This window comes from Kogia breviceps, chromosome 2 (genome assembly GCF_026419965.1).
Source record: "Kogia breviceps isolate mKogBre1 chromosome 2, mKogBre1 haplotype 1, whole genome shotgun sequence".
In the NCBI taxonomy this organism is placed as follows: Eukaryota; Metazoa; Chordata; class Mammalia; order Artiodactyla; family Physeteridae; genus Kogia; species Kogia breviceps.
This window is the reverse complement of record NC_081311.1, coordinates 34,657,257-34,670,497: the sequence shown is the minus strand read 5'-3', so window position 1 is coordinate 34,670,497 and position 13,241 is coordinate 34,657,257. Positions and strand designations below refer to the sequence as shown.

The window sequence follows — 13,241 nt, the reverse complement described above, 5'->3', positions numbered from 1 at the left end:
TTCTTTCTTTTCTTTTTTTTTCTTAAATCAAGAATTGTTTGTCTGTTTGTTTGTTTTTTGCTGGCACTGCTTGGCTTGTGGGATCTTAGTTCCCTAACCAGGGATTTAACCCGGGCCACAGCGGTGAAACCACTGAGTCCTAACCACTGGACCACCAGGGAACTCCCTTCATTATTTCTTTGAACATTTTTTCAGCCCTATATTTTTCTTCTCTGTTTCTAGAACTATGATGACACAAATGTTAGATCTTTTATTATGGTCCCATAGGTCTCTGAGGCTATAGATACTAGTCTATTTTCTCTTCGTTGATTGATTGAGTAAATCCTGTAATCTGTCTTTGTCTTTATGTCCACTGACCCTTCCTTTGTCATCTCTAACCTACTGTTGAACCCATTCAGTGAGGTGTTTTATTTTAGTTACCACTTTTGTCAGTTTTATAATTTTCATTTGCTTCTTTTTTGTTAAATTTCTTCTATTTATTTAAGATTCTCTCTCTCTTTTTTTTTAAGTTATGTTTTCTTTTTTCTTTCGGCTGCACCTCACAGCCTGTGGGATCTTAGTTCCCCAACCACGGATTGAACCCAGGCCTTTGGCAGTGAGAGCATGGAGTCTTAACCACTGGACCACGAGGGAATTTCCTTTAGATGTGGGGTTTTTTTTTTTATTTATTTTTTCATACAGCAGGTTCTTATTCGTCATCAATTTTATACACATCAGTGTATACATATCAATGCCAATCGCCAATTCATCATACCACCATCCCCACCTCCCCCACAGCTTTCCCCCCTTGGTGTCCATATGTTTGTTTTCTACATCTGTGTCTCAACTTCTGCCCTGCAAACCAGTTCATCTGTACCATTTTTCTAGGTTCCACATACATGTGTTAATATTTCGTTTTTCTCTTTCTGACTTACTTCACTCTGTATGACAGTCTCTAGATCCATCCACTTCTCAACAAATGACCCAATTTCATTACTTTCTATGGCTGAGTAATATTCTATTGTATATATGTAGCACAACTTCTTTATCCATTCATCTGTCGATGGGCATTTAGGTTGCTTCCATGACCTGGCTATTGTAAATAGTGCTGCAATGAACAATGGGGTGCATGCATCTTTTTGAATGATGGTTTTCTCTGGGTATATGGCCAGTAGTGGGATTGCTGGGGCATCTGGTAATTCTATTTTTAGTTTTTTAAGGAACTTCCATACTGTTCTCCACAGTGGCTGTATCAATTTACATTCCCACCAACAGTGCAAGAGGCTTTCCTTTTCTCCACACACTCACTCTCCAGCATTTGTTGTTTGTAGGTTTTCTGATGATGCCCATTCTAACTGGGGTGAGGTGATACCCCATTGTAGTTTTGATTTGCATTTCTCTAATAATTAGTAATGTTGAGCAGCTTTTCATGTGCTTCTTGGGCATCTGTATGTCTTCTTTGGAGAAATGTCTACTTAGGTCTTCTGCCCATATTTGGATTGGGTTGTTTGTTTCTTTAATATTGAGCTGTATGAGCTGTTTATATATTTTGGAGATTAATCCTTTGACCGTTGATTCCTTTGCAAATATTTTCTCCCATTCTGAGGGTTGTCTTTTCGTCTTGTTTATGGTTTCCTTTTCTGTGTAAAAGCTTTACAGTTCCATTAGATCCCATTTGTTTTTTTTTGTTTTTTGTTTTTTTTGCGGTACGTGGGCCTGTCACTGTTGTCGCCTCTCCCCTTGTGGAGCACAGGCTCTGGATGCGCAGGCTCAGCGGCCATGGCTCACGGGCCTAGCCGCTCCGCAGCATGTGGGATCTTCCCAGACAGGGGCACGAATCCATGTCCACTGCATCGGCCGGCGGACTCTCAACCACTGCACCACGAGGGAAGCCCATATTTTTGTTTTTATTTCCATTACTCTAGGAGGTGGATCAAAAAAGATCTTGCTGTGATTTATGTCAAAGAGTGTTCTTCCTATGTTTTACTCTAAGAGTTTTATAGTGTCCAGTCTTACATTTAGGTCTCGAATCCATTTTGACTTTTTTTTTGTGTATGGTGTTTTAGGGAGTGTTCTAATTTCATTCTTTTACATGTAGCTGTCCAGTTTTTCCAGCACCACTTATTGAAGAGGCTGTCTTTTCTCCATAGTATATCCTTGCCTCCTTTGTCATACATTAGTTGACCATAGGTGCGTGAGTTTATCTCTGGGCTTTCTATCTTATTCCATTGATCTGTGTTTCTGTTTTGTGCCAGTACCATATTGTCTTGATTCCTGTAGCTTTGTAGTATAGTCTGAAGTCAGAGAGTCTGATTCCTCCTGCTCTGTTTTTTTCCCTCAAGACTGCTTTGGCTATTCAGGGTCTTTTGTGTCTCCATACAAATTTTAAGATTTTTTTTGTTCTAGTTCCATAAAAAATGCCATTGTTAATTTGATAGGGATTGCATTGAATCTGTAGATTTCTTTGGGTAATATAGTCATTTTCACAATATTGATTCTTCCAATCCAAGAACATGATATATCTCTCCCTCTGTTGGTATCGTCCCTAATTTCTTTCATCAGTGTCTTATAGTTTTCTGCATACAGGTCTTTTGTCTCCCTAGGTAGGTTTTTCCTAGGTATTTTCTTTTTGTTGCAATGGTGAATGGGAGTGTTTCCTTAATTTCTCTTTCAGATTTTTCATCATTAGTGTATAGGAATGCCAGAGATTTCTGTGCATTAATTTTGTATCCTGCAACTTTACCAAATTCATTGATTAGCTCTAGTAGTTTTCTGGTGGCATTTTTAGGATTCTCTATGTATAGTATCATGTCATCTGCTAACAGTGACAGTGTTACTTCTTCTTTTACAATTTGTATTCCTTTTTTTTTTTCTGATTGCCGTGGCTAGGACTTCCAAAACTATGTTGAATAATAGTGCTGAGAGTGGACTTCCTTGCCTTTTTCCTGATCTTAGAGGAAATGCTTTCAGTTGTTCACCATTGAGAATGGTGTTTGCTGTGGTATTGTCATATATGGCCTTTATTATATGGAGGTAGGTTCTTCCCTCTATGCCCACGTTTTGGGGAGTTTTTATCATAAATGGGTGTTGAATTTTGTCAAAAGCTTTTTCTGCATCTATTGAGATGACCATATAGTTTTTATTCTTCAATTTCTTAATATGGTGTATCACATTGATTGGTTTGCATATATTGAAAAATCCTTGCATCCCTGGGATAAATCCCACTTGATCATGGTGTATGATCCTTTTAATGTTTTGTTGGATTCTGTTTGCTAGTATTTTGTTGAGGATTTTTGCATATATATTCATCAGTGATATTGGTCTGTAATTTTCTTTTTTTGTAGTATCTTTGTCTGGTTTTGGTATCAGGGTGATGTTGGCCTCATACAATGAGTTTGGGAGTGTTCCTTCCTCTGCAATTTTTTGGAAGAGCTTGAGAAGTATGAGTGTTAGCTCTTTTCTAAAGGTTTGATACAATTCACCTGTGAAACCATCTGGTCCTGGACTTTTGTTTGTTGGAAGATTTTAAATCACAGTTTCAATTCCATTACTTGTGGTTTGTCTGTTCATATTTTCTATTTCTTCCTGATTCAGTCTTGGAAGTTTATACCTTTCTAAGAATTTGTCCATTTCTTCCAGGTTGTCTATTTTATTGGCACAGAGTTGCTTGTAGTAGTCTCTTAAGATGCATTGTATTTCTGCAGTGTCTGTTGTAACTTCTCCTTTTTCATTTCTAATTTTATTGATTTGAGTCCTCTCCCTCTTTTTCTTAATGAGTCTGACTAGTGGTTTATCAATTTTGTTTATTTTCTCAAAGAACCAGCTTTTAGTTTTATTGATCTTTGCTATTGTTTTCTTTGTTTCTATTGCATTTATGTTTGCTCTGAACTTTATGATTTCTTTCCTTCTGCTAACTTTGGGTATTCTTTGTTCTTCTTTCTCTAGTTCTTTTACTTGTAAGTTTAGATTGTTTATTTGAGATTTTTCTTGTTTCTTGAGGTAGCCTTGTATACCTATAAACTTCCCTCTTAGAACTGCTTTTGCTACATCCCATAGGTTTTGGATCGTCGTGTTTTCGTTGTCATTTGTCTCTAGGTATTTTTTGATTTCCTCTTTGATTTCTTCAGAGATCTCTTGGTTATTTAGTAACGTATTGTTTAGCCTCCATGTGTTTGTGTTTTTTACTTTTTTTCCTTGTAATTCATTTCTAATCTCATAGTGTTGTGGTCAGAAAAGATGCTTGATATGATTTCAATTTTTTAAAATTTACTGAGGCTTGATTTGTGACCCAAGATGTGATCTATCCTGGAGAATGTTCCATGCGCACTTGAGAAGAAAGTGTAATCTGCTGTTTTTGGATGGAATGTCCTATAAATATCAATTAAATCTATCTGGTCTATTGTGTCATTTAAAGCTTCTGTTTCCTTATTTATTTTCACTTTGGATGATCCTTCTATTGGTGTAAGTGAGGTGTTAAAATTCCCCACTATTATTGTGTTACTGTCGATTTCCTCTTTTATAGCTGTTAGCAGTTGCCTTATGTATTGAGGTGCTCCTATGTTGGGTGCATATATATTTATAATTGTTCTTCTTGGATTGATCCCTTGATCATTATGTAGTGACCTTGCTGTCTCCTGTAACATTCTTTATTTTAAAGTCTGTTTTATTTGATATGAGTATTGCTACTCCAGCTTTCTTTTGATTTCCATTTGCATGGAATGTCTTTCTCTATCCCCTAACTTTCAGTCTGTATGTGTCTCTAGGTGTGAAGTGGGTCTCTTGTAGACAGCCTATATATGGGTCTTGTTTTTGTATCCATTCAGCAAGCCTGTGTCTTTTGGTTGGAGCATTTAATGCATTCACATTTAAGGTAATTATAGATATGTATGTTCCTATGACCAGTTTTTTAATTGTTTTGGGTTTGTTTTTGTAGGTCCTTTTCTTTCTTGTGTTTCCCACTTAAAGAAGTTCCTTTAGCATTTGTTGTAGAGGTGGTTCGGTGGTGCTGAATTCTCTTAGCTTTTGCTTGTCTGTAAAGCTTTTGATTTCTCCATCGAATCTGAATGAGATCCTTGCCGGGTAGAGTAATCTTGGTTGTAGGTTCTTCCCTTTCATCACTTTAAGTATATCATGCCACTCCCTTCTGGCTTGTAGAGTTTCTGCTGAGAAATCAGCTTTTAACCTTATGGGAGTTCCCTTGTATGTTATTTGTTGTTTTTCCCTTGCTGCTTTCAATTATTTGTCTTTAATTTTTGCCAGTTTCATTACTGTGTGTCTTGGCATGTTTCTCCTTGGGTTTATCCTGTATGGGACTCTCTGTGCTTCCTGGACTTGGGCGGCTATTTCCTTTCCCATGTTAGGGAAGTTTTCGACTATAATCTCTTCAAATATTTTCCTGGGTCCTTTTTCTCTCTCTTCTCCTTCTGGGACCCCTATAATGCGAATGTTGTTGCATTTAATGTTGTCCCAGAGGTCTCTTAGGCTGTCTTCATTTCTTTTCATTCGTTTTTCTTTATTCTATTCTGCAGCAGTGAATTCCACCATTCTATCTTCCAGGTCACTTATCCGTTCTTCTGCCTCAGTTATTCTGCTATTGATTCCTTTTAGTTTATTTTTCATTTCAGTTATTGTATTGTTCATTTCTGTTTGTTTGTTCTTTAATTCTTCTAGGTCTTTGTTAAACATTTCTTGCATCTTCTCGATCTTTGCCTCCATTCATTTTCCGAGGTCCTGGATCATCTTCACTATCATTCTGAATTCTTTTTCTGGAAGGTTGCCTGTCTCACTTCATTTAGTTGTTTTTCTGGGGTTTTATCTTGTTCCTTCATCTGGTACATAGCCCTCTGCCTTTTCATCTTCTCTATGTTTCTGTGAATGTGGTTTTTGTTCCACAGGCTTCAGGATTGTAGTTCTTCTTGCTTCTGCTCTCTGCCCTCTGGTGGATGAGGGCTGGACTGGTGATGGGTAGAGCTGACTGTTGCTCTGGTGGGCAGAGCTCAGTAAAACTTTAATTCGCTTGTTTGCTGATGGGTTGGGCTGGGTTCCCTCCCTGTTGGTTGTTTGGCCTGAGGCAATCCAACACTGGAGCCTACCTGGGCTCTTTGGTGGGGCTAATGACAGACTCTGGGAGGGCTCATGCTAAGGAGTGCTTCCCAGAACTTCTACTGCTAGTGTCCTTGTCCCCACAGTGAGCCACAGCCACTCTCTGCCTCTGCAGGAGACCCTCCAACACTAGCAGGTATGTCTGGTTCAGTCTCCGCTGGAGTCAGTGCTCCTTTTCTTGGGTCCCGATGCACACACTACTTTGTGTGTGCCCTCCAAGAGTGGAGTCTCTGTTTTTCCCAGTCCTGTCGAAGTCCTGCAATCAAATCCCACTAGGCTTCAAAGTCTGATTCTCTAGGAATTCCTCCTCCCATTGCCAGATCCCCAGGTTGGGAAGCCTGATGTGGGGCTCACAACCTTCATTCCAGTGGGTGAACTTCCGTGGTATAAGTGTTCTCCAGTCTGTGAGTCACCCACCCAGCAGTTATGGGATTTGATTTTACTGTGATTGCACCCCTCCTACCGTCTCATTGTGGCTTCTCTTTTGTCTTCGGATGTGGGGTATCTTTTTTGGTAAGTTCCAGTGTCTTCCTGTCAGTGATTGTCCAGCAGCTAGCTGTGATTCTGGTGTTCTCACAAGAGGGAGTGACAGCACATCCTTCTACTCCACCATCTTAGTTCTTCCCCTTTAGATGTGTTTTAGTTGCTCATTGAAACATTTTTATGATGGCTACTTAAAATCCTTGCCAAATTGTTCGAGCATTTGAATTATCTCAGTGTTGGTACTTGTTATCTTTAAAGTTGTGATTTTCCAGAGTGGCTTTTAATTGTATCTTGAACATTTTGACTATTATGTTAGGAGGTTCAGAATCCTATTTATGTCTTCTTTTTTAAGTAGGCAGGTCCTGGGCCACTTTTTTGGGCTGTGATTCCAATAACAATTTAATTTTCAGAAAATTAGCAGTTTTATTCTGGCATGCTTCGTTCCTATGCTACGCACATGTGAAAAATATGTATTATGCTTTTGATGGATGAAGTGTTCTAAACACATCAGTTAGGTCAGATTAATTGGTAGTGCTGTTCAGGTCACCTGTTTCCTTACTGAGTTTCTGTTTACTTATTCTATCAATTACTAATAGAGGGGTGTTGAGATCTCCAGGTATAATTGTAGATTTCTCTATTTCTCTTCTCAATTCTGTCAGTTTTTGCCTCATATAAGTGTTGCTCTGTTGTTAGATGTATACACATTAGGGTTGATACATCTCTGATAATTGACCCTTTTATCATTATGTAATGTCCCTTTGTACCCTTGATAATTTTCCTTATTCTGAAGTCTACTTTGTCTGAAATTAATACAAAGACTTCAGTTTTCCCTTGATTGCTATTTGCATAATATAGCTTTCTCCATTCCTTTACTTTTGGAGTAAGTCTTTTTTTGTTTTTAATGTATTTTTGGCTGTGTTGCGTCTTTGTTGCTGCACACAGGCTTTCTCTAGTTGCAGTGAGCGGGGGCTTCTCATTGTGGTGGCTTCTCTTGTTGCGGAGCAGGGGCTCTGGGTGCAAGGGCTTCAGTAGTTTTGGCTTGCGGGCTCTAGAGCACAGGCTCAGTAGTTGTGGTACATGGGCTTAGTTGCTCTGCGGCATGTGGGATCTTCCTAGACCAGGGCTCAAACCCATGTCTCCTGCATTGGCAGGTGGATTCTTAACCACTGTGCCACCAGGGAAGTCCCTTGGTGTAAGTCTTTATATTTAAAGTGGATTTCTTGTAGACAACATATAATTGGGTCTTGGTCTTTTATCAAATTTCACAATGTATGGCTTTTATCAGGTGTGTTTAGACCATTCTCATTTAAAGTATTGGTATAGTTGGGTTAAAGTCTACCATTTTGTTTTCTGTTTGTTGCATTGTTTGTGCTTTGTTTCCTTTTTTCCGTTCCTAATTTAAGTTGAGCATTTTTTTTTTTTTTTTTTACGGTACGCGGGCCTCTCACTGTTGTGGCCTCTCCCGTTGAGGAGCACAGGCTCCAGACGTGCAGGCTCAGCGGCCATGGCTCAGGGGCCCAGTCGCTCTGCGGCATGTGGGATCTTCCCGGACCGGGGCACGAACCCGTGTCCCCTGCATCGGCAGGCGGACTCTCAACCACTGTGCCACCAGGGAAGCCCTAAGTTGAGCATTTTTATGTTTTCATTTTGTCTCTCCCATTGATATCATTTATACTTTTAGAATTACTTTTTTAAACTTTTTTCTAGGATTAATAATATATATTTTAAAATAATTTTAATCCACCTTCAAATAATTTGCTGTTTCATGTGTAATAAAAGGACCTTAACAGTATATTCCCAATTCCTCCTTCCTGTCTCTTATGCATTGTTTTCATGTATTTTACTTCTATATATGCTATATTTACCCAATACATTGTTACTCTGATTATCTATTTTCTTTTTCAGTATGGCTTCTAGAAATTTTTAAATTACATATGTGGCTCACATTATATTTCTACTGAATGATTCTGCTCTAGAATTCTGGCTATCACCTATCCTACTACCTAACTCCTATCATCTGTTTTTCAATCCTGTTGTTGGTCCTATTCATTATATCATGTTTCCACTCTGAATTCTTCTTTCTAGATTCTGAATCTAGAAAGTGTTTCCCCACTTTTTATTCCAAGTGGGTTTTGATTCCTTGAGGGGATATATTTGTGTTGATAGCCTCCAAGCTTACCACTTAATTTTCTTTTTCTTTTTCAATTATTTTCACTTAATTTGCAGTTGAACTTCAGTTTTCAGCACATTTGCTTCCTCATGTGATTTGCTCACATGATGTACCATCTAGTGGTAGTAGAGGGTAACCTTCATTCCCCAAAGTTTAACTCTGCTCCTGTGAGATGACTTTGAATGCCATTATAGGGAACTTTACAGAGAGAAGGAAAACATCAATGAATTTTAAATGTACATTTTGATATTAGTTTTATATCACAGTTATGCTACATTGTACTATGTGTGCTATATGTATAGTTTGTCTCACCCCAATATAATTTTCTTTTAATTATTAGATAGTTTTATAGTTGACTTTGTTTTATAATGTTTATAATTTTTATGATTTATTTTGTATTGCAGGCAAGGCAAAACTGTGTAAACAGAATAACTAACTGATTTTGGACAATTTAGGGACTAAACTAGAGGCTAGAGGCTGTAGGAGGTATCCTTAAGTAACATAATTTAGTAGGAGGAGTAAAACACATGGGCAGAGTTCATTTTAATAACCATACAGTTAATATTCTAAGAGGTACAAAGTAAAGTGTCATATCTGGAAAAGGTTTTATAAGAAAAGAGAGATTTTCAAAGGTCATTTAGTCATAGATGTGATGTCAGTCTGCTGTGAAAAGACAATTAAGGGCTTGGGCTCTTAGACTGCTTAGGTTTGAATGTGCCATTTTTGAGCTGTGTGATCTTGGGCAAGTTATGTATCCTTTGAGTCTTAGTTTTTCAAGTTAACAGTGTTATTCTCTTTTCCTATAGGAAATCTAAAGATATAATCAGCAAAGCAACTTCTCACAGTGAAAAATTTGGTGCTGATTTTGATGACTTGTCAGCGGAACTTAGACATTTTAACCAGGAAGGTACAAAACTGGTTGAAGAGTCTGAGAAACACTGTGATAAACTCAGTAGCAACCTTGAAATAATATCTCAAGAGACTGAACAGAGATGTGAGGCTCTGAACACAAGCACACTTTGTTTTTCTGAGCAGTGGGTATCTTGCTTAAATAAAAGGGAAGAGGAACTTCAGAATTTATTGAAGGTAATAACTTTATAACTGGAACCTCTTTTGGGGAGAATAGTGATAGTCAGCAAATTAAATATTCTTGGCTAAGAATTGGTTTCAAAATGCGATGTTTTAAAGTATATATATATTTTTTGGCTGCATTGGGTCTTTGATGCTGCTGCGCGAAGGCTTTCTCTAGTTGTGGTGAGCGGGGGCTACTCTTTGTTGCAGTGCACAGGCTTCTCATTGTGGTGGCGTCTCTTGTTGCAGAGCGTGGGCTTCAGTAGTTGTGGCCCGTGGGCTCTAGAGTGCAGGCTCAGTAGTTGTGTTGCAAGGGCTTAGTTGCTCCACGACATGTGGGATCTTCCCAGCCCAGGGCTCAAACCTGTGTCCCCTTGCATTGGCAGGCGGATTCTTAACCACTGCACCACCAGGGAAGCCCTTAAAATATAATTAATGACTTAAAATTTTAAGTGTAACAGTTGGTATGCTTATATATGATCTTGTTTCACATATGTTTCCTAGATCTTCAAATTATTTAACATTTATCTGATCTGTCCTATATCTATCTGTGGTTTTTGACTTGTTAGTTCCTTCAGTTAAGAGCACCCCATCTTTTGATATATAATACTTTTCACCTATGTATGCTTTTTACTTTTCTCCAGGTACATTCAAACCTGTTATTGCTTTAATTATTTAGGATATTGTTCTGGTTACTCAGAAGATATCGGATAGATTTGTGGGTTTTCTTAAACTTAACACTTGCATAAACCCTTTGTGGCTTGGTTTTTCTTCTGTGCAATAAAAGGATTTTACTAATATTCTCAGGAACTAGGTAAAAGAACGTAAGTATTTTAAGCTATATAAGCTATTTTCACTAAAAGGAACCATGACTAGTGGAGAAATAGGTAATTTCAGTTTTGGAGCAGGATGTGTACCAGATGAACCTACAGATCTTGTCATACCAGAAAGTAAGGAAGCTGTTAAAGATTAGTGGGGCTGTGTCAAAAAGACTTAGGAGCCAACTTGATGACACTCCCCTGTTTAAAGGTGGTACAATTTGAGCATCAAAAAGAGTAATTGCTACAATAGATTAAGATACGTCAAATAAGTTAAAATTGATGAATTCATAAAAATTTCATTAGTCTCCTTTGTATCACGCTAGGGAAGCAAGAAATGATTCTGAGAAGTGGTAAATAAAGAGAAACAATTGAGCATCCATCTGTCTTTCCTGAAAGAACTCTATCTTGGTTCAGCAGGGTAATGGATGAAGAAAACTGTTTCAAAGAAGAATCCCAGCTAATAATATGCAGAAGAAATGACAGAATTAGGATATCACAATTTTGCAACCCTTAGTGAAATAATCCCTGTGGACATTAATGACTGCTTACACCATTTGATCAAAAGCTGAAGGAGATGTTTATAATTAAGGGAGTGACCACACTCTAACACACGGATTAATCTTCTTTTTTGGCTGTGCCACGTGGCTTGTGGGATTTTAGTTCCCCGACCAGGGACTGAACCCAGGGCCTCGGTAGTGAAAGCGTGGAGTCCTATAACCACTGGACCACCAGGGAGTTCCCCACAGTGATTAATCCTAATGTGAGAAACACGACCAGGCATTATGTGCTTTCAGTACCACCTATGAAATATTCTTGCCCCAAAGTTAAAACCTTATTTAGATCAAGCCTTTAGATCTAACTAATTTGTAGAAAATACAGAGGACAGATGAACATGTGAAAATAACAGCTTAGAGGTGCAATCGACAAAATCCAGAAATTGAGATATTCAGTAGAGCACAAAGACCTGGTTTCTTCAATGAAAATTTTTTTCAAGGAGAAAAGTATGAGGAAGGATAACTTATATCAAGAGAGTTAAGACTAGAGGGCCTTAAGCCCCGGTTTTCCTGGGATAGTCCTTGTTTATATCTATTGCACTGGGGTTATTATTATTAATGGCCCTTTTTACTCTGAGAATATCTCAGTTTGGATGATAAATTATATAGTCAATTAAGATATAATCAACCAAATATAATGATGAATTCTGATTCAAACAAAACAAGTCTGAGAAACAGACAATTGGTGAAATTTGAACACTGACTAGACATTTGATACAAAGAAATCAATGTTAAATTTTTTAGAAGTGAGAGTCTTCTTAAGAAGCTCTTAACTCTTAGAGAAGTATGCTGAAGTAAATGGATGAAATGATATAGGATTTGCTTCAAAATAATCCTGGTGGAGAGCAGGAGTAAGTGGCCAATCTTGTTTGATCTATATACCATGTAGTAATACATGTTGAGGCTGGGGAGTGAATATAAGGGGGTTATTATTATTATTTCTACTTTTGAAGTTTCTAAAACATTTATTATGGAAAATTTCAAGGTAAGGAGAAGTTAAATATTGCATAAAGCACCGACAACTTTGATTTTAATAATGAAGTCTCATTTGCATTATTTATAGGTTGTACAACAAGGTTGTGAGGCTTCAAGTTCAGAGATTACTGAAAAATTAATTGGACATAAAGCAGCTAATGAGAACCAGCATAACATTCTTCTTGGTCAGATAACTATTGATGAAGAAGAATTAATGACACAAAGTCAAGAACTTAATAAAACCGTAAAAATTGGTTTGACTAAGCTTAATTGCTTTCTGCAACAGGATCTGAAACTGGATATCCCAACAGGTACTTTAAAAGGGAAATGGAATTGTTAAATTTTTTGAAGTTGAATTCAACTGTATATAGTGCTAGATGTTCAGAAAAACTAGGTCCTGCCATTACCTGATAGGAATTTGCCATCTCACTCTGATCAACTCAAATATGGAAAAATTAGAACCCCAAAATAGCTTTGATCAAGCATTAAATGATGCATATGACATATACTCCCAGACACTTGGGCATCATAATTCAGTGAAAGTTTACAAACATTCAGGGAACTGGCTTTGGTTAAGAGAGCACGTTTTAAAAGCAAATAAAAAGAAAACCAACCATCTATCTAGCACTGTTTATAAAAGGACATTTTAATACCAAAAATAGTGGAGGAATGTAATTAAATAAATCTAGTTTAAAGCAGAGCTTACCACATTGTGCATTTTCTTATGTGTACCTCTCATTTTGTCATGACTGTTAGATTGGCAGGTAAGGATCAGTGTAGGCTATAATGATTCAGGGATGCCTTCATGAAAGAAGGTATAACAAACTGTTTCACACAGCATGAGTAACTGAGTTATTCATTAGATTGTGGTAGGGGTTGCATACCCTGTAAATTTAGTAAAAATCACTGAGTGAATTTTGTGGTGTGTAAATTACACTTTAAAGCTTTTTCAAAAAATTTTTTTTAGCAACTATAAAAGAAGATGGCACTACAGGATGTCAATTTATTTTTTTCCCCAAGACTCTTGATATTTATTGTCCACTTTTCAATGAAATTAGGAATATAAACATTAAGTGAAAAAGCAAG

General features: G+C 37.5%; 1 protein-coding gene across 1 annotated transcript in view; it reads left to right on the top strand.

The window, feature by feature from the left end:
- The window catches only part of KIF11 (kinesin family member 11), a 55,823-nt gene that overhangs the window by 37,505 nt on the left and 5,077 nt on the right, over positions 1-13,241 (top strand). The window contains exons 18-19 of the mRNA XM_059055439.2: positions 9,541-9,820; positions 12,244-12,466. Coding sequence (XP_058911422.1) covers positions 9,541-9,820; positions 12,244-12,466 — 503 coding nt within the window. The remainder of the gene's footprint in view (positions 1-9,540; positions 9,821-12,243; positions 12,467-13,241) is intronic.